This window comes from Eleutherodactylus coqui, chromosome 6 (assembly GCF_035609145.1).
Source record: "Eleutherodactylus coqui strain aEleCoq1 chromosome 6, aEleCoq1.hap1, whole genome shotgun sequence".
Lineage (NCBI taxonomy): Eukaryota > Metazoa > Chordata > Amphibia > Anura > Eleutherodactylidae > Eleutherodactylus > Eleutherodactylus coqui.
In genome coordinates, this window is record NC_089842.1 from 2218965 (window position 1) to 2238578 (window position 19614).

The 19614-nt window shown below is 49.1% G+C and overlaps 1 protein-coding gene across 5 annotated transcripts in view; it reads left to right on the forward strand.

Moving 5' to 3' along the window:
- The window catches only part of HYOU1 (hypoxia up-regulated 1), a 33378-nt gene that overhangs the window by 12269 nt on the left and 1495 nt on the right, over positions 1-19614 (forward strand). For 3 of the 5 annotated variants that reach the window (XM_066606051.1, XM_066606053.1, XM_066606052.1), the window contains exons 7-24: positions 297-478; positions 1951-2066; positions 5217-5403; positions 5482-5616; positions 6087-6169; positions 7463-7595; positions 7671-7855; positions 7958-8096; positions 8308-8368; positions 12000-12079; positions 12353-12493; positions 12776-12948; positions 13203-13290; positions 13374-13496; positions 15941-16074; positions 16664-16748; positions 18610-18850; positions 19030-19095. In XM_066606051.1, the coding sequence (XP_066462148.1) occupies positions 297-478; positions 1951-2066; positions 5217-5403; positions 5482-5616; positions 6087-6169; positions 7463-7595; positions 7671-7855; positions 7958-8096; positions 8308-8368; positions 12000-12079; positions 12353-12493; positions 12776-12948; positions 13203-13290; positions 13374-13496; positions 15941-16074; positions 16664-16748; positions 18610-18850; positions 19030-19095 (2352 nt within the window). Of the gene's footprint in view, positions 1-296; positions 479-1950; positions 2067-5216; positions 5404-5481; positions 5617-6086; positions 6170-7462; positions 7596-7670; positions 7856-7957; positions 8097-8307; positions 8369-11999; positions 12080-12352; positions 12494-12775; positions 12949-13202; positions 13291-13373; positions 13497-15940; positions 16075-16663; positions 16749-18609; positions 18851-19029; positions 19134-19614 lie in introns of all 5 variants that reach the window. The other 2 variants (XM_066606054.1, XM_066606055.1) reach the window with 2 other exon arrangements.

A 19614-nucleotide genomic window follows, 5' to 3' on the forward strand; every position in this document is an offset into this window, starting at 1 on the left:
TAATGTGTCTGGAGACGAGCGTCCTGCTGTATACGGCCCCGCGGTTCGCCTTCACCCGACGTCTTTGTGACTCTTTTTAAGTGACCTTTTTATTGTAGTTTATTTCCGCGTTCTCTTGGACTGCAATGCATGATGGGATGCCTAGGGGCCGCAGGTCCTGTAGATGTCAGTCTATCACACATTATAGCGTAGACCGCCGCTGTCTGATGACCCGCCGTAGGTCAGGGCTCCATAGGTGCGCTGTAGAAGCTTCTAGAAGGCCTCTGTACTCATTCATGAACGTCTCCAACCCTTAGAGCAACCCATCAAGGATACGGTGATCACCGTCCCGGCCTTCTTCAATCAGGCGGAGCGCCGAGCTATTCTCCAAGCTGCCAAGCTGGCCGGTCTGAAGGTGCTTCAGCTGATAAATGACAACACGGCGGTGGCGCTAAATTATGGCGTCTTCCGAAGAAAAGATATTAACGCAACCGCGCAGGTTAGTACGCAGACTCTACACTGCCCACCTCTGCTGAAGGGTCCGTGGGACGACCTTTATGGGGTCGGCTCCCATTAGGCCAACGCCCCACTGACTTCATCTTAGGAGATTCCATCGGGACTTTGTAAAGAAACTTGCGTTCCCCATGGAGGGGTGAATGCGGCCTTAACCCCTTCATGACGCCGCCCCTTTTTTTTTTTTCAATTTTCGTTTTTCCTCCTTCAAAAAAACCATAACTCCTTTGTTTCTCCGTCGCCGTCGGAGGGCGCGGCGTTGCTGTTTTTGCGGGACGAGTTGTATTTTTCACTTTATAATTTACCATAGAATATACTGAAAAACATTTAAAAATTCTAAGTGGAGTAAAATGAAAAACCGACATTCCGCCATCTTTCGGTGCGTCTTGTTCCTACGGCGCACAAACTGCAACACAAATGTCCTGATAACTTTATTCTACGGGTCGGAGCGATTCCTGCGACACCAGACTTGTAGAGTCTTTTTTTTTTTTTCCCATTTTTTATTTTTCCGTCGTCGTAGTTCAGCGAGGCTCATTGTTTGCGGGACGTTCTGTAGTTTCTGTTTGTACCAATTCAGAAAACAGTAGATTTTTTTTTTTTTTCTGATCGCTTCTCATTGTATTTTTTCTGGGAGACGGGGTGACTGAAAGTGCATTTCTGGTGTTCTTTATGTATATTTTTCGGACGCCGTTCACCGTACGCGGTAAATAAATGCGTTACTTTGATAGATCGGACTTTTACGGACGCGGCGATACCAAATATGTATTTAGATTTTATTATAGATATGGCAAAAGGGGGATTTAAACTTTTATTACTTTTTTTTTTACAATTAATAAAACTTTATTGCTCTTTTTTTCACTTTTTTTTTTGAGCCCCCCCTGGGGGACCACAACATGCGATGCTTTGATCACTCCTGCAGGATGACGTAATGCTATAGCACTACATCATACCGCAATTTGACAGTAGTTGGGGATGGCTTGATAAGGCAGTCTCCTAAGGCAGCCCTGGGGCCTTTCAGAAGGCCCCCAACAGCCATGACACCTGCACGGCTCCCCGATCTCACCGCAAGAATTGACAGCATGTAAAGGGTTAATAGCCGCCATCGGCCGCACGGCCGATTGCAGCTATTGCCCGCGGGTGTCAGCTGTAATAAACTTCCCACGACCTCTCTTCATACATACCCCGAAAGAAGGGGTTAACCAAGTTTAGAAAAACATGGCTCCTTGTTTTCCCCAAACACAGCGCCACTCTGTTCTATAGGGTTGTGTGCGGTATAGCAGCTCTGCTCCATTGAAGTGAATGGGGAACTGATCTGCCATGCTAGAAACAACCTGTGGGGTGGCGGAAGAAAGCGGCCATGTTTTGCTAACCATGGACAACCCCTTTAAAGAATCTAACGAATGAGTGACTGAAGTACTGGGAGGCGTCGGTACTATAACCCGGCCTGATCTGTTACAGAGCATCATGTTCTATGATATGGGATCCAGGAGCACAAGCTGCACCATCGTCACTTATCAGACCACAAAGACCAAAGACTTCGGGATCCAGCCGCAGCTTCAGATTCGAGGTGTTGGGTAAGAAATTGGCATCCCTTCAGAACATTGTGGCGGGTGAGGTGCTACTGAGCTGCCACGTCCGGGCGCCGGGGATATCGGTCATGCCAGAGCGGGTGGGTTTAGGGTACGGGCACTGTGACTCCATCGGAGCAGCTCCACCTCTGTGACTCCTACAAGGTAGAAGCAGTGCGTGATACAGATGGCGACACGTAGAAGCCAACAGCGCTGGTTTAGGGATGTTAAAGGAAGCCACGGGATCCCCTTAAAGTGTTCCTTACGGTGTCGGATCTGACGGCCTGAAGAGGTCCCCCATATTGGGATAGAACGTCTTAGGGGGTCTCCCAAGGCGTAGAACTGCTTCACAGCCGCTCCGTCCTTCCTGGTTGCTGCTGACAGGACATGTGACGGCTGCAGCCAATCACTGGCCGTAAAGGGTCATTGCCGTAACCGGTGATTGGCTGCAGCAGTCACATGTCCTGTCAGCAGCAACCTGGAAGCACCGAGTGTGAGACCGTTAATTCATGGGAAGACCTCTTTAACCCCTTAGTGACGCAACTTATTTTGGTCCTAAAGACACCAATTTATTGGGGATTTTCATCTCCCTTCTTAACGGTTTTACTCTCCAGTTGGCGCCCCTGAGGGCTCGGAGGAGAACCGCCGATCAGCCGCCCGATCAGCCGCTGTGCCGTGTGTTTATATTCTTGTTTATTGCGTTGATCATGCATCATAAACAGGGGGGTTTTGTTACTTTTGCACAATGAAGCCTTTTTTGGAAAACCTTTTCCTTTTTGCGTCCCTGAGTCCAAGCTTCCATAACTCCTGCGTCTTTCCCCGGACGGCGCTCTGCACAGCGGCCTGTAGCTTAGCTGGGTGCTTGTTTGATGGCTTGTATTGTGTTTTTTTTTGGGGGGGGGGTTGCCATGCAGGATAAAGAGTTTAATGTATTTTACCAAATGTGGCTTATCTTATTCACCAAAGGGGGAAAGTGCACAGAAAATGCTGTTCCTCCCTCTGAACCCTTCTACATGCTGCAATCCACATTGAGACCGATCCCTGCTGTTGCAGATGGCACAGACTGCTTCTGAGCCCATAGGGCACATAGGGTGTAAATGTACGCCCACGGCTTGCATGTTTGTGTCCTGGGGTGGGAAGGGGTTAAGTACTTGCACATGTGCTTCCTATTTAAAAAATAATGCAGGAGAGATCATTGATGATGATGGAGAGAAGACAAATCTACTAAACAGTTTCTTCTCAAGTGTATTCACAAACGAAAAGGAAATGCCACACGAGATGCAGGGGAATAAAACGAACCCCTCACAAAATATCTCATACCTAACGCAGGAGGAGGTGCGGAAGCGACTAAAGAAGACTAAAATTGATAAATCGCCGGGCCCAGATGGATTACACCCAAGGATACTAAGGGAACTAAGTGACGAGATAGCTAGGCCGCTATACCTAATATTTCTAGACACTATCAAGACCGGAGTAGTACCATTGGATTGGCGCATTGCCAACGTGGTTCCAATTTACAAAAAAGGCAGCAAAAGTGAGCCTGGTAACTACAGGCCGGTAAGTCTCACTTCAGTAACGGGAAAAATATTTGAGGGGTTTCTGAGAGACGCCATCGATGAATACCTCAAGGAGAATAAGGGAATAACTCCTCACCAGCATGGATTCATGAAGGGTCGCTCATGTCAGACCAATCTGATCAGCTTCTACCATGAAGTAAGCTCTAGGCTGGACCAGGGAGAGTCTATTGATCTCGTATATCTGGACTTCTCTAAAGCCTTTGACACCGTGCCGCATAATAGGCTAATATACAAAATGAGGCAGCTCGGACTGGGCGAAAACGTGTGTAAGTGGGTAGAAAATTGGCTCAATGACAGAAAACAGAGGGTGGTAATAAATGGCTCATACTCTGATTGGGCCACAGTCGCTAGTTGGGGGCCACAGGGTTCAGTATTAGGGCCCACTCTGTTAAACATATTTATCAACGACCTGATAGAGGGGCTGCACAGCAAAATATCAATATTTGCAGATGACACAAAACTATACAATATAATCAATACAACGGAGGACAATGTGCGGCTACAAACGGACCTGGATAAGCCGGGGGCTTGGGGGGGGGGGGGGGGGGGAATGGGAAATGAGGGTCAATGTGGATAAATGTAAGGTTCTGCACATGGGCAGGAGAAACGGATGTCACCAATATACACTAAATGGGGTACAGCTAGGGAAAAGTGATATGGAAAAGGATCTAGGGGTATTAGTGGATAATAGACTAAACTGGAGTAACCAATGCCAGTCAGCTGCTGCAAAGGCAAATAAAGTCTTGTGGTGCAGTAAAAGAGGTATAGGGGCGAAGGGGCGAGAACATTATCCTCCCACTATATAAGGCACTTGTCAGGCCTCACATGGAATACTGCGGACAGTTCTGGTCACCGGGGCTCAGGAAAGATGTTAGAGGGCTGGAGGGGTACAAAGAAGGGCAACTAAACTAATACATGGAATGACGGGACTGGAATACCCAGAGAGGCACCAAAACTGGGATTATTCACCCCGGAAAAAAGACAGCTAAGGGGCGACCAAATAACTCTGTATAAATACATGAGGGGACGATACAAGGATCTCTGCCAGGATCTGTTTATACCCAGGACTGCGACGGTAACAAGAGGGCATCCGCTACGTCTAGAAGAAAGCAGGTTTCATCACCAACACAGAAGGGGGTTCTTTACTGTAAGAGCAGTGAGACTGTGGAACTCTCTGCCGGAGGACGTGGTGATGGCAGGATCCATAGAGGAGTTTAAGAGGGACTGGATGTCTTTCTGGAGAGGAAGGACATTATAGGATACAAGTCTTAGGTTAATTGTCAATCCGGGTATACAGGCAGGTAGGAACTATTAGGAGTTGATCCAGGGAACAGTCTGATTGCCATTAGGGAGTCGGGAAGGAATTTTCTCCCCCAAAGGGCTAATTGGCTTCTGCCTCTTGGGGTTTTTTGCCTTCCTCTGGATCAACACAGTAGGATAGACAGGCTGGACTAGAGGCACATTGTCTTCATTCAGCCTTACATACTATGTTACTATTTTAGCAAGGTAGACTTGGTTCTGACAGATCTCAGTGGACTTGTTGCCTTGTTCCTTTTATCTACATTTATGTACCAATCAGGTTTGACCGATCTCTTGGGGGCTTTGAGATAGACCTGAGGCTTCGGAACCACTTGGCCCAGCTCTTCAATGAGCAGAAGAAATCCAAGAAGGATGTTCGGGAGAATCCCCGGGCGATGGCCAAGCTTCTCAAGGAGGCAAATCGTGTGAAGACCATCCTGAGTGCCAACAACGATCACATGGCGCAGGTACGGTCATGTAGTGCAGAAGCATGAGGAATGGTAAGACTTAATGGTAGTCACATCTGATCTTTAATCTGGGCACAGATTGAGGGGCTCATGGATGATGTGGACTTTAAAGCCAAAGTAACGCGTCAAGATTTGGAGGAACTGTGTGGAGATCTCTTCGAAAGGGTTTCTTCTCCGGTGCAGAAGGCGTTGAGTAGTGCGGAGATGAACATGGTGAGAATGATCGGCAACATATTTTACCATTGACCACCTGTATCCTCAAGATAGGTCATCAGTAGTGTATAATTGGGGTTCGCTGCTTGTGATCTTCACCGATCAGCCGCTCGCTGAGCCAGCTGTGAGTGAGGACAGAGTAGGAAGCGGACATCTTTGTCCACATTGCAACATCCTAGTTAGATATGGCATTGAATTCAATGGGAGCTGCGCCTGCATTACCAGCCTGGGCCGCTGCAATATGCATGATGCTGTCAGCTTCCGGCTTCATCTGCTTAGACAGCGGCCCTGTGAAAAGATGATCGGCAAGGATCCTGAGCAGCAGACCCCGACTGACCAACCTCTGGTGACTTAGCCTGGGGACGCATCAGTCATTGAGCTCTGGACAACCCCTTTAAAGTTGTCTTTCTGATCATAAAGTTCTCTTTGGTGACTTTTATTTAACTTGAAGCTTTGTTTGCATTTGACAGGATGAAATTGATCAGGTGATTATAGTGGGCGGCAGCACTCGTATCCCCAAAGTTCAGGAGCTGCTCCTTAAAGCTGTGGGCAAGTGAGTACGGTGCAAAATAAAAAAAATTAAGTTTTTTGGTTTGTTTCATTAGGATGACTCCTTCCTGTAACCAAACCAGACAGCTAATATCCGTGGAGATATATATTACACACACACATATTGATATGGGAATAAATCCTATTTCAGAAGATTTCACTGGTCTGCCCCAGATTGGTTATAATGAGCTTCATGCATGAATAAATGTATTTGAACTGACTGATGTCACCCGTCAGCCCCCAATACTCTCCTGATTTATTCAAAGGAAGTACAATACAGATATACTGAATATGACGCACCAATTACATGCATGCCCCCCCCCCCCCCCCCCAACAACATAACTCATGATTGGCCGAGTATGTAACGATGCTGATGATTAGCATACGTTTATGCCCCGGGTGTATGTCACTATGTGAACATGTAATTCCTATATACCCAAGTAGCATAGACTTTATTACTATTCCAATCTGGACCAAAAGCATGCAGTCAGACATAAGATCCCCCCCCTTGTTAGCTCAGGGAGCCATGCGTGGGAGGTTTAGCTTCAACATTGTACTTATACATACCAGGGTATAATATTGAGCTTGTTAACCCTTTAACTGCTAGCTATTTCCTGTGAAGGTGGATATATGTGTATGTTTGCCTAGGCTGATATAACAAACACATTTATATTACTACAACAATAAGTGGACGTCTTGGTGATTTGACCGCTCTTCAAGTCTCGGTGCCGTTTAGAGTTATTCTATTGATAACGGCTAGATTGGTGGGGGTCATGCACTGAAATGCTCACCGATCTCCAGTGTGGGGTCTCATGCCCATTTGAATGGGTAAGTGGCTGAGCAGTTCTGCTCCATTGAAAGGCTATGGAACTGACAAAGATGGCGGCGTGCGAGCGCTCCGCCGTGTTTCTTAGGCCGCTCTCACACAGCCTGCTTTTTACAGCATTTGAAACGGCGCACTAAATGCTGTAAAGCTCTCCCAATAATGTCAGTCGGGCCCTGTAGACTGGTGGCGAACGAAGAGTTTCCAACGCCGCCATGTCTGAGTGCGGTCTGTTCTATTTTAGTGTCGGTGTGTTAAACAATACATGCTGTTGAACGCTGTACATCGTGTTTGACTACTGCGCTCGAAATGGTGCTACAATGCTGCGATTTCAGACATGGTGTCGCTAACCTTAGGGTCCGGATCCCCCACCAATCATAAGTCAGCAGCTATGCAGTAGGTACGTGGTGACAGCCGATCACTGGAATACCTCTCCAACCATATTAATCTTTAGAATCTCCACTTCTGCCGCAGGGATGAGTTGGGGAAGAATATAAATGCAGATGAAGCTGCTGCGATGGGCGCCGTCTACCAGGCCGCCGCTCTGAGTAAAGCCTTTAAGGTGAAGCCATTTGTCGTCCGAGACGCAGCCGTTTATCCCATACAGGTAAGATGTCTCCTGAGGAGTCCTCCGCTGTACAGAGGGGGATGTCCTCGGGTTACGTGGAGTCTTGTCTTTTAGGTGGAGTTCACCCGAGAAGTGGAGGAAGAAAATGTAAAGAGCCTAAAGCACAACAAGAGGATTCTCTTCCAGCGGCTGGCGCCGTATCCGCAGCGCAAAGTCATCACCTTCAACCGATACACTGACGACTTCGACTTCAACATTAATTACGGAGATCTGAGCTTCCTCAGCGCGGAGGATCTGAAGTGAGTGACGCGGCGTTCCCACAGATCGGGACACCTAATACACCTGCGGTAGTTCTATGGGAACCTTCAGCCACAACCAACCTGTCACTTCTGTCACTTCAGGATCTTTGGGTCGGTGAACCTCACGACTGTTAAACTCAGTGGAGTTGGGGAGAGTTTTCAGAAGAAGGCCGACTACGAGTCCAAAGGCATCAAGGCGCACTTCAACATGGATGAGAGCGGGATACTCAGCCTGGACAGGGTAAGATGTAATGCTTCTCCTGATCCTCCTACTGGGAGACAGTCCAGAAATCCTCATCTGGCATGCAGCAAGCAATGGTAACTTCTGAAGACGGAGGTGCTGACTGCCAGATGATGACTTGACGGCAGCTTCCTTTAAGAACGTTGTAGCAGTAAACCCCGTATACTGGATTGCACACATTAATCTTATGTTTAATGTCTCCATTTTTAAGGTGGAAGCTGTGTTTGAGACCGTCGTAGAGGAGAAGCCGGAGCAAGAATCCACACTAACAAGTAAGTGGCTGTTTGCTCTCATGGAAGACACAACACAAATGTATTTAAAGGGGTTACCCATCCTTGGAAAGCTAATGGCCTAGGCTCAGGCTAGGCCATCAGTATCTGATCGGTGGGGTCTGCCGATCAGCTGATTGAAGGGGCTGCAGCACTTGTGTGAGTCTCTCAGCCTCTTCAATGTTTCCATCAGAGTACCAACCTGTATAAGTTATAGCAGCCATTGGGAGTACTACAGGCACCGCTCCCATTGAAGTCAATGAGCCTGTGCTGCTCAGAATAGCTGCTATAAAGGATTTTGAGTATAAACTGCATTGTGCTCATGTAGACATTTGATGAGAGATGGAGATTAAAGGGTTTTCCCAGGACTATCCTATTGATAAGATGTTCCTGGGATAGGCCCTTAATAGTGGATTGGCAGGGGGTTCACCACTTGAGATGCTTGCTTATACACTGACTGGAGTGATGGCAGTGCTCAGGTGAGCACCACGGGGTTTGTCCATACCAGACACAGTAATGTATATTGTAACAGCAGCTGTGCCTGGTATACAGTTCAATCCCATTCACTTGAATGGACCCGAGCTGCTCTCAAACCATGTGACCGATGAATGACATCACACGCCTGAGCGGGCTGCGACACTTGCGCTGATCGGCCGAGATCCCAACTGGTAGACTCCCTCTGATCAGTTATGCATAACCTTTCCTGAGCATAAGACATCAATAGTTTAGTAATGGAAAACCCCTCTTTAAGGGAGGCGCAAAGGCAGATTAAAGTGGTTGTACTGGAACTTCTAGTTATCCCATATCCACAGGATTAGTTCTACAACCTCTCTTAACCCATTGCAATCCAATTTTGGATTTAGGGTTTCTAGGGAGCTTTGTCTTTCTGACATTTTACAGTAAGAATACCCTGCCGGACGTCTTCTGACATCGGAGCTGCACAGGCTTCAATCAAAATGTCTTCAGACGTCAGACAGTGGATTGGAAAGGGTTAAAGCTACAGATTGCATCAAAATAATTAAGGCAATCCTCTTTAAATTTTCCCAGCCAGATGATACGCCGTGGCAGTCTGATAGAGGTGCGGTCTAGGAAGCATAACTTATTAGTATTGTACTGTGTTTTCTCGCCCGTGTCATTGGAAGACATAGCAAGACATGAGGCAGAAAGTTAGTTCTTCTTACCACCTATACCCCCTTCCTACCACCTATACCACCTTCCTGCCACCTATACCCCCTCCTGCGGGCACTGAGCTAAATCCATTTTGTCTTGGGGTGTGTAGGAGGCCGACCATCAATTCTGCAGATTTTCCATCCTTTTGTTGTTTTTCCTTTCTTTCATCTACGTGGTAATTGGGGATGAGCTAATTTTCCTAATTACCCCACAGGGAGGTGGGAGGGGGGGGCAGGAGGGCGCGAGCAGTGCTCCATGAGATGCCCTGTTGCTCCCTCATCCAAGAAGACAAAGGCCTCATGTCCACTTGAAAAATACAATCCGCGTGGATTCGCTTTAAATGGTATTTTTTTGCCTGCAGATATCCGCACACATTGCTATCAATATGATAGCAATGTTGCCGATCAAGGTGGAATCCGCGGCAGAATGGAGCATGCTGCTTTTTTTTTCTCCCGCGCGTGAAAAACGCAATTCTTTAAAAATGCCATCCGCGGGTGCAAAAATCAATTTAATGGACCCGCGGATGGCCAATGATTCCCTATGGGCAAAATTCGCCGCGAATTCAGCAATTCCATTTAGCTAGTGGACATGAGGCCAATGGGGAACAGAGCGGTGCAGACCTGAGATTCCTGCCTGCTCCATCATTTAGTGACAGTTGCTGAAGCAGTGTCCTGGGGAAGCAGAAGTAAAGAACATGAGGGAAGTATGACACCATTGCCCCTCCATACTCTCCTTGCCCTCATCCACATCCCTCCCCTCTGATTCCACCGCTACACCAGCTGAACCCGGTAAGGGACTGTTTTCTCATGTGGCTTCCGCGTTCCTTCCCTTCTGATGTGCCTGTGCTGGGAAGAGTCTCTGGGCCCCCTTCATAGGCGCTCTATTTTCCTTAACACTGTGCCAAGCAGTATCGGTCCTGGCTTGGGCCTTCTCAGGCTGGGGCTCCCATGACGGCGCTTTGCTTTGTGCCGCGCTGGCAGGGGCGTGTCTCCATCAGTCGTAGTGGGACTCCTTCGGCTGGCTTTCCTAATCGAGGCTCTAGCTTCTGGGACTAAACGGACCATGGTTGGAGGGACACATCAGAGCTTTAAACTAGAACGAGCCGGGAAGGGAAGTGGAGACAAAAATAAACAGCTAATTGATACATTTGAGAACCTCGTTATTAAAAGTGGGAAGAAAGAACAAAGACAACATTTAGAAGGCAAGTAGAGGAGCAAGAGACCCCGATCACAAACTAACATGTTTCTACACAAATGCCCAGAGCTGGGAAACAAAAGGAGAATTGGAGCTCCGAACACAGGAAGAGAAATATGATGTCATCGGCATCACGGAAACTTGGAAGGATGATACACATGATTGGATACAAGGCTTGCAGTATACAATGTATCTATAAGACACAGACCTAATAAAGGGGAGGAGGTGTTGTGTTGTATGTTAGGAGAACATTCATCTCCACAGAGATTCAAGCTTCAGAGGTGGGAGTTCTGTAGAAACTGTTTGGGTAAGAATACAAGGAGAGAACAGAAAGGACACCATTGTAGGCATTTACTATAGGCCGCCTGGACAAGCAGAAGATATGGAGGAACTCTTTCTACATCAGATGGCCAAGCTCTCAAAGAAGCCCAACATAGTGATCATGGGAGATTTTACCCACCCAGACATTTGTTGGGAATCTCTCAGGTAAAAGTAATGGATCCAAGAGATTCTTATCCACTCTTGGTGACAACTTTATCTTCCAGAAGGTAGAAGAGAAAACGAGGGGATCTGCTATCTTGGACCTAATTGTCACCAACAGGGAGGAGGAGCTTGGTCTTTTGTCCACGGATGGAGGGCGGCCATTGTTTCCACCTCCTATGCCTCTCCACGCTTTGAAGTCATGGGAAGACCTCCGATTGCAGCTGATTCATTGGATGGAGGTGGTGCCCGGGGATGGAGCATCCATGCCTATGGACAGGACGTCTGGCAGTTTTCTGGGTCTGTGTAGTCCATTTGGGGGTCACATCCCTCCCTCGGCTAGCCCTGGCACCAGTCGGCTCATGTTGCTCTGGATCCACTGTTTAGTCCCGCTGCACTCTTGGCATAGCACACAGACCACCACCAACAACTTTTTATGAGTGGTTGCATTCATGCCTGGCATGTTGTTTTTTTTTCCCCCCAGGTCGGGCGTGGGCCCTCTTGCACCAGTCTTCCTCAATTAGACCAGACATAGAAGTATTTGTCTTCGGGTTACGGCCTGCGCTGATGGACTTTGTGTGCTTTGTTCTCTCTGCTTAAATACATACTAATTACCTTGGTGCCTGCAGGAAGGATATGGTTGGCAGGAGGGACTATCTGTGCTTAGTGTCGCCTTCTAGTGGCAGCAGCTATACCCACCATCTTACTGCGTCCTCTAATGAACGTGACGAGAAAGGGATTTTACGGTAAACAAGATCCTGCTTTGTAATTAATACTTCTCTGCCTGCAGAGCTGGGAAATACCATATCCAGCTTATTTGGGGGAGGAAGTTCCACTGCAGAGAAGGAGAATGCCACAGACACCGTCCAGGTAAGATGTCGCCAAAGATCCCCCTCATGTCTGATCACTGGATGCTGACAAAGTGCTGAGCGTGTATAAACTACAACAGCCTGTGTCACCCCTGCGTGATCGGTTCGCCCTCTGGGCCCGCTACTCGGGGTCCTTTCACATCCAGGTCAGCAGATTGTTTGCCTTGGGCCTCACTACAGAAACCCCATTGTCTGACTTTCTATATTGGAATCCTTTACCAGACATGAGGCTCAAGTCCAACCGCAGAGCGTCATCACTTCCCCTTCTTTACAGGAAGAAGAGGAGGTGCCGACCGAGGCCACAAAAGAAGATGATCAAGAGTCAACAGCACAAGCTGGCGAGCAAAAGGACCCTGACACCAAAGAGGACAAAAAGCCAGAAGAGAAAAAGGAGGGGGAAAAAGTAGAGAGCCAGGTAACCCCCAAATCATCCTAAAGGGGCATTCCCATCCACAGGATATGTCATGGGTATCTGATGGAGGTGGGACCTGTATCTGCCTGGTGAGGTGCGGCTGCATCCAGGTGGAGAAGGAGTGGTAGCTGTTGTGCCCGGGCGGGTCAGGGGACTCCGGTGGTGTGTAGGTGCAGGGGCCCTGTATGACTGATGTCCATGTTGGGAAGCCACCATTAATGAGGTCTTGCTGAGGTGCTGCACAAAACCATCAACTGCTGGAAATCATTCTAATTATTCTTGTAGGACACAAAGGAAAAGGAAGCGGCTGCAAAAGAAGAGACCGCAAAGCCACCAGAAGAGCCCAAAAAGCCGCCTGCTCCCAAAAAGCAGAAACTGGTGGATGAAATTGGAGCAGATCAGACGGTCAATGATGTACCAGATCTTGCAGAAGAAGAGCTAAAGAAATCCGCTAAAAAGTAAGTTTACTGAAAGTCATTTTTCAGAGGTCCCTTTTAGTTGAGGGACTTGTGGCCCACAGGAGGTTGGGAGCCTCGTCCGAATGCCAACACGCTTTACAGTCCCGACCGATCACCTGCATCGTGAAGAATGGTTCAAACAGACATCCACCTTTACAAGCTATAAAAATGGGGGAGGCGGTTGGAGCGTTACGGACCCCCAACACCCCCCCCCCCTCCCCCGCCCCTTGAGTAATCCCTTAATTTGCCTTCAGGCTGCAGGACCTCACTGAACGGGACCTGGAGAAACATGAAAGGGAAAAAGCTGCAAATAGCCTGGAAGCTTTTATATTTGAGACGCAGGTATGACACACGCGTGTGCGTGATGCTTTAGTCCTGCATTGTGTGGTGACTGCGGGGCTCCCCTAATACTCCACTTATTTTAGGATAAACTGGAACAGAACGAGTTCCGCAAAGTGTCTACAGAAGAGCAGAGAGGGGAGATCGTGAGCAAACTTGGCAAAGCCTCAACCTGGCTGGAAGATGAGGGATTCACGGCGACTACCAAGGTGAGAGAACAGAAGGTTGTGGTTCAGGCCTCCTGCACACCATAGAAGCAGAGCTCTGGCAGCGGCGTCCGTGCGTACCGGTCATTCAGCCGTCTGTTCTGTACTGCGGATGGATCCGGTGGCTCGCTGCCCATGCACATTACATTTTAATTTTTTTTTTCCCCGTCGCTAGGCGATGGCACAGAGTCAGCGACCTGTCCGTAATGTTCATTGCAGATGGGCCGCGGGTCGACTGCTTTCATTGGCTTCAATAGACGCTGCCTGCGCGGAATCCGCATGAAGTTAGAGTGCTGCCATTTTTTTTTTCCCTTTCCTCCTCGACTAGAAATCACAATTGATTTCTGCTTGTGGGTAGGAAACAGCGGATCGGCCTAGGAAGTAACAGGCGGTATTTGCTGCGGGTTCTGCAACTTATATCCGTCTGAACAGGAGCCCTACGCCTTAATAATCTGACGTCGGCTACATGAGTTCAGTAATCTGCACGTATCCCAGGTAATAAGCCTCGCATGATGAGGGAATCGCATTTCAGATGTGAGGAGGTTCCCAGTGATTCGGCGCTGCTATCTGCCCGTTTCCAGAAGGACCCGTTCATTTTTCTTGTCAGTTGCCCAAGCCCCTGCGGCTCTGCTTAGATTTCTGGAGCAGACACCAGGACTCAAATGTTCTATAGCACGGGCTGGTGTGGCATAAAGAAGTAAGTCCTACCTCCTTCAGTGTGCGTCTTCCTCCAGCGCTGGAGCCCCGGTCACCACTGCTCCAAACCTGGAAGAAGCTAGTAGCATTCATAGTGGTCATTATGCAGTTGACTGCTACCAACTTCTTCCAGGTTCAGAGCAGCGGTGACCAGGACTCGCATGCAGGAAGAGGGACACTTAAAGGGGTTGTCCAGTTGTCAAGTATTGATGGCCTATCCTTAAAGGGTTTTCCCGCGGCAGCAAGTGGGGTTCAGCACTTCTGTATGGCCATATTAATGCACTTTGTAATATACATCGTGCATTAATTATTGGCCATACAGAAGTTATACACTTACCCCCTCCGGTGCTGGCGTCCCCGTCTCCATGGCGCCGACTAATGCGGTCTTCTCCTTCCTTTAGACGCTCTTGCGCTGTGCGGTCTTCTGCTCTGTTCAATGGGGCCGCTCCGGCGTGCTCACGCCGGAGAGCTGGTCTGCGCATGCGCAGAAGACATGTGCGGCGCGAGCACGCCAGAGTGGCTCCATTGAACAGAGCAGAAGATCGCACAGCGCAAGCGCGTCTGAAGGAAGGAGAAGACCGCGTTAGTCGGCGCCATGGAGACGGGGACGCCAGCACTGGAGCAGGTAAGTGTATAACTTCTGTATGGCCAATAATTAATGCACGATGTATATTACAAAGTGCATTAATATGGCCATACAGAAGTGTATACCCCCACTTGCTGCCGCGGGACAACTCCTTTAAGACTGGTCAGCAATAGATTGCCACGGGTCCGTTACCAGAGAACCCTGCCAAGCAGCTGTTCTCTAGACTGATGCGCTTGTGCACTGAACTGATTTCTGCAGCAAGCAGATGGCTCTGCCGCTCTGCCGTGCCCAGGCTTGATACTGCAGGAAAGTTTGCACTGAAGGGAATGGGGACTTGGCCTGTAATACCCAGCCTGGCCACTGCAGTGAGAACGGAGCTGTCTGCACCCTGCTGAAATCAGTTCAGTGTAGGAATGTATTGGCTCGGCTAATCAGCAGAGGTCCCTTGTGACAGACCCTTACTGATCTCCTATCCTGAGGATGGGCCATCAATAGTTTACATGTAGACAACCCCTTTAGGGAGGTGAGTGTCAGATTTTTCACACCAGTCCATGGCTTGCACTAAATGGCATGGTTGGCTGGATTCAATCGATCATTTTGTATACTTGCACTTTTGACCTTCGTCGACACATATTTAGCAGGACCTATATAATCCAGTAGACTGCGGCCTCATCGCTGCTGCGAGCCAAGACCTGCTCTTTCCCTGGACTCTCCTGGAGCTCCCGATCTGCTTTACAATCTCCTCCGTTCTTCTGATGGTTTCTGAGCTCCTAAGATCTGCACCTCCTGTAAGTTGTAGTACAGTTTAGCCTGACTCTTGGGCTCAGAGAAGCCGCTGTGACCGAGCCGTGCGGAACTCCGAGCCGCAGCATTTAATGTTAGTGCAGTCTCCGCTGCGGCCGGCTCTCCTCTCTATGGGAAGAGATGGCCGCAGCGGAATGCAGGTGGTGAAGCTGCTTTCATACCCGCGCCAAACGGCACAAGTTTTGCAGCTGCGGGAATCTCGCGGTAGTTGTGTGCGGTCCCGCTGCGGTCATTCCGCAGGATTTGTTTGGTCGGAGCCCAGCCTTCATGCGTTAAGACTCTGTGCTGGGAGCTGCAGCCGGACGGCGGGAGGATCTGTGAGGATTCTTCCCGTTCCTCAATTACCTCTGTCTTATTGCAGGAGCTCAAAGAAAAGCTCAGCGAACTTAAGAAGGCGTGCAAGGCATTATTTTTCAAGGTGGAAGAGAGGAGAAAGTGGCCGGAGAAGCTGGCAGTGCTGGACAGTCTGCTCAATCACTCCTCCATCTTTCTGAAGTAAGTGAGCTGCATGGAAGGTCATTCTGTTCCAGAGCCCTCCCTGTATTCTAGTGGGGTCTTTATACTGAGGTGGGTTCCCTCAGGACACCTGGCAGCATCTGACAGCTTTGCTGGATGAACTCCGGGGGTCCGGCAGCTCATGATGCCCCCTCACATGCCTTTCCCTAGCCACAGTATAGAGATCCTCAGGCGCTGCTGAGAAGTCGGAGCTGTTGGTCTTCACTACTTCTGGGGCCCCTTATATCGGGCGCTGTGATAGAGGCGCAGATTGCTAGCGTTGGATTTCAACAAGCGCCAACCTTTTTATGACATTGGCTGTGCCTACTGAAATACTGCTTTGGCTTCTATTCCCAGCCATTGACATGTAGTTATACTCCCCCAACTAGTGGTGGCCTCCGGTAGTGCAGTCCTGTTCTGGACTGTAGTTGTAGGGTCTATAAAGGTGATTCAACTGGAAAGTGGTGACTGGTGTCTGGTGCCCGGCATAGTGGGGCTCATTGATTGGCGCTGTATGTTGGATCACGTGGGGCGAGAGCTCCGGATCGCACATGTTAGTTGTGTCTAACTTTCCAATGCTGTCCTTCAGGAGCGCGAGGATGATCCTGGACGAAGAGCCCATATTCACAGAAGTGGAGCTGAATACACTGGACAAGCTCATTAATGACACCTGGGTGAGCGGAGCCGCTGCTTGTAATGAAGCCCTCGGTCACCCCTCGGTCACCCCTCGGTCACCCCTCGGTCACCCCTCGGTCACCCCTCGGTCACCCCTCGGTGACGTCTTGTGTTGTCAAAGGTTCCATGTAGAACAAAACTAAAACACAAACTACAGTTCATCACTTTTCAAAGGAACATCAGAAAGCGAACGGGGGGGGGGGGGGGGCTTCTGTCATCTGGATGCCTCCTGTGTATTAAGGGGTTAACCCCTGAACATTCACTGCTGGTCATGAGAACAGCAGTCCCAGGATCCCTCTTCAGTGATGGTCCCTCAGGCGGACTGCCGCTCCATCCACTGGTTATGGGAATGAGGGCCAGACGGACCCCTTTAACGCCCCAGGAGGCGGCCGGGGTCCATGAACAGTCCGAGGGCCAGCGCTTGTACGTATTAGAGTTTAAGCTTCCCCATATCTTGGACCGAGCCGCTCCGCTGCGTCATAGTGATCATTGATGATGAAATGGGGCTTAGTATTCCTGCATCTCCTATAGTCGGCCGAGCACATTTGATGAAGTGTCATCCTGTTAGTGGGGAGCAGACCCTTAAAGGGCCGGTAGCTTTTCAGACCAATTCTGCTCATCTACTGGCTTGTGTTCATTTCTTCTCGTCTGTAATATACTTGCATTAAAGATAGCGTTTCTGACCCCCGTCCCAAGCCTCTCACTAGCAAGGCCAGACTCCTACTGTACACTGATGGGCAAAAACCCTGAAACAGCTGTCTGTACACGGAGCCTGGCTTTGCTTGTAATTCCCAGTCATTGTAACAAGGCTTGTATAAAAAGTCTGACTTTGGCTTGAAGGAATGCTGCCTTCCAATAGGTGGCACTGTGGAGGATTTATTCCATCTCCCTTATTTGCATTTTACTCCTGTAAATCATGTTTGAAGTGGCCACCACTAGGGGGCTCCCTCCCAGCTTCTCTGCAATCCACACTGTTGCGTACAGAGCTTCTGTAGTAACTAGGACATATGCATAGCAACAGGGGAGGGGCTATCTTCACAGGCGGCTTGCAGGCTGACAGATCTGAAGACACTGTGATAACGATCTCCACAGTCTCTGCCTTCCCTGCTGTAGGAGCCTGCGGCTCTCTGCACACGTTACACTATAAGTGGGTTTATTAACCATTTGGCCAGAATGTCTCTAAATGCCTGATTGTCCTGGGAAAGCAGAGGGGTGGGCATTCAGATGCTGATTGGACCGGAGGCAGTGAGATACCACATGGGATGTCAGGACAGTGAACTACTGGCAGAATGCTAGATTTGGTGCCCCTCCTTGTAAGTTGAAAGTGAACAACAGAAAAATGGGGAAGACCACCTGAAAATCAGAAAGTACAGACTTGAAACGGGGTGCAAACAGCAGATGAGGGCAAGGAGGGCGGTGTTCTAGAAAACTTGTTGAAAGCTCCGCTGCGCTTTAAAGTTGGAGCTTCACCGTGACCTTTGACTTCAGCAGGTATTGTACGACCAAAGCTCATTGTGCAGCCCTGGGATCTCACGTTGAACTCAATGGGTTGTGGTGCGACTGCAGGTCAGAAAAATACATCTTTTTTTTTCCCTTCCCGCCGTGACCCGCAGTTATAGTAACCTGTAACACGCTGGACCGGCAGGGGGCAAAAATCCATCCTTTAGTGAATCTAGTGACCCAGGGTTGTGGCAACCTGCGACTTGCGCTAAGACCCCATTGACCTCCTATGAATGAAGTCCCAGGCCTACACAGTGCTCCTTGGTGGTGTACTCCCCATTGTATCCGCAGGTCACCAGGTCCCGCAGTGTAAGCAGTTAGTCCTTTTGATTGGATTAATGAGCTTCATTTTGTACTCAGATCTGGAAAAATGAAACTCTGGCGGAGCAGGCCAAGTTACCGGCCACCGAGAAACCCGTCCTGTTATGCAAAGACATTGAGCAGAAGCAAGCGGCTTTGGACCGAGAAATCCAATACCTGCTAAACAAAGCAAAGTTCTCCAAACCGAAGCCCAAACCGAAGAGCAACACCACAAAATCTGACAACGGGGATAAGAACACGACAGAATCTGCTGAGAAAACGACGAAAGAGAGCGCAGAAGGTGAGTGGCGGTTATAACCCTGCGTAATACTGCCATCACTGATCCCGGGAGCGTCTAATGGGTCTGCCGGGGGGTTGTAGGTAGAGGAGCTCTGCAGAGCAGTAGACAAGGACCTGCCTGCGCCCGGCTCGTCTGACTTGTTACGGATATGTAGACTTACGGAGGTGTTTGTCTTGCAGCGCCCCCCAGTGACCCGGAGCCTGTGCAGGAGCCTCCAGTGGAACAGTTAGCAGGTTCAGAAGCAGGTAATCCGGGGCACACAGAGGAGTTTTAATGTGAGACTGTGAGTATGGACATGGCATGTCAATGAGTCTGCGGGGAAAGTAACTGCGCCCCGGCTGTTCCGTCAGGGACCGTTGTTGCTTCAGGGCTTCTGCAGACTGTTTCATCTTATAACTTATAGCAAGACACTAATGGGACTAAATGCGTCATTACTGAGGGGGGGGGGGGGGTAGCACGTGTGCTTATTCTCTACGGTATTTGGCTACCTTATATACATAGGGTAGTGTACATAAAGCTGTAGGAGCGGGTAGATGTGCAAGTATGTGGTGTATTGGGAGTGGAATGACAGGATCAGGTTCTGTAGGAGTACATGGAGAGGTTTAGATTGGGGGATGTGATCAGCCTCCCCTAAAGGGATGTATGTTTGGGGTTTGATTAAAACTGTGGCTATTGGGGATTAACCTGATTATCTGGGGTAGCGCATTCTAGAGAACTGAAGCAGCTCGGGAGAAATCTTGGACTGGATTTGGAGTTTTCAACTA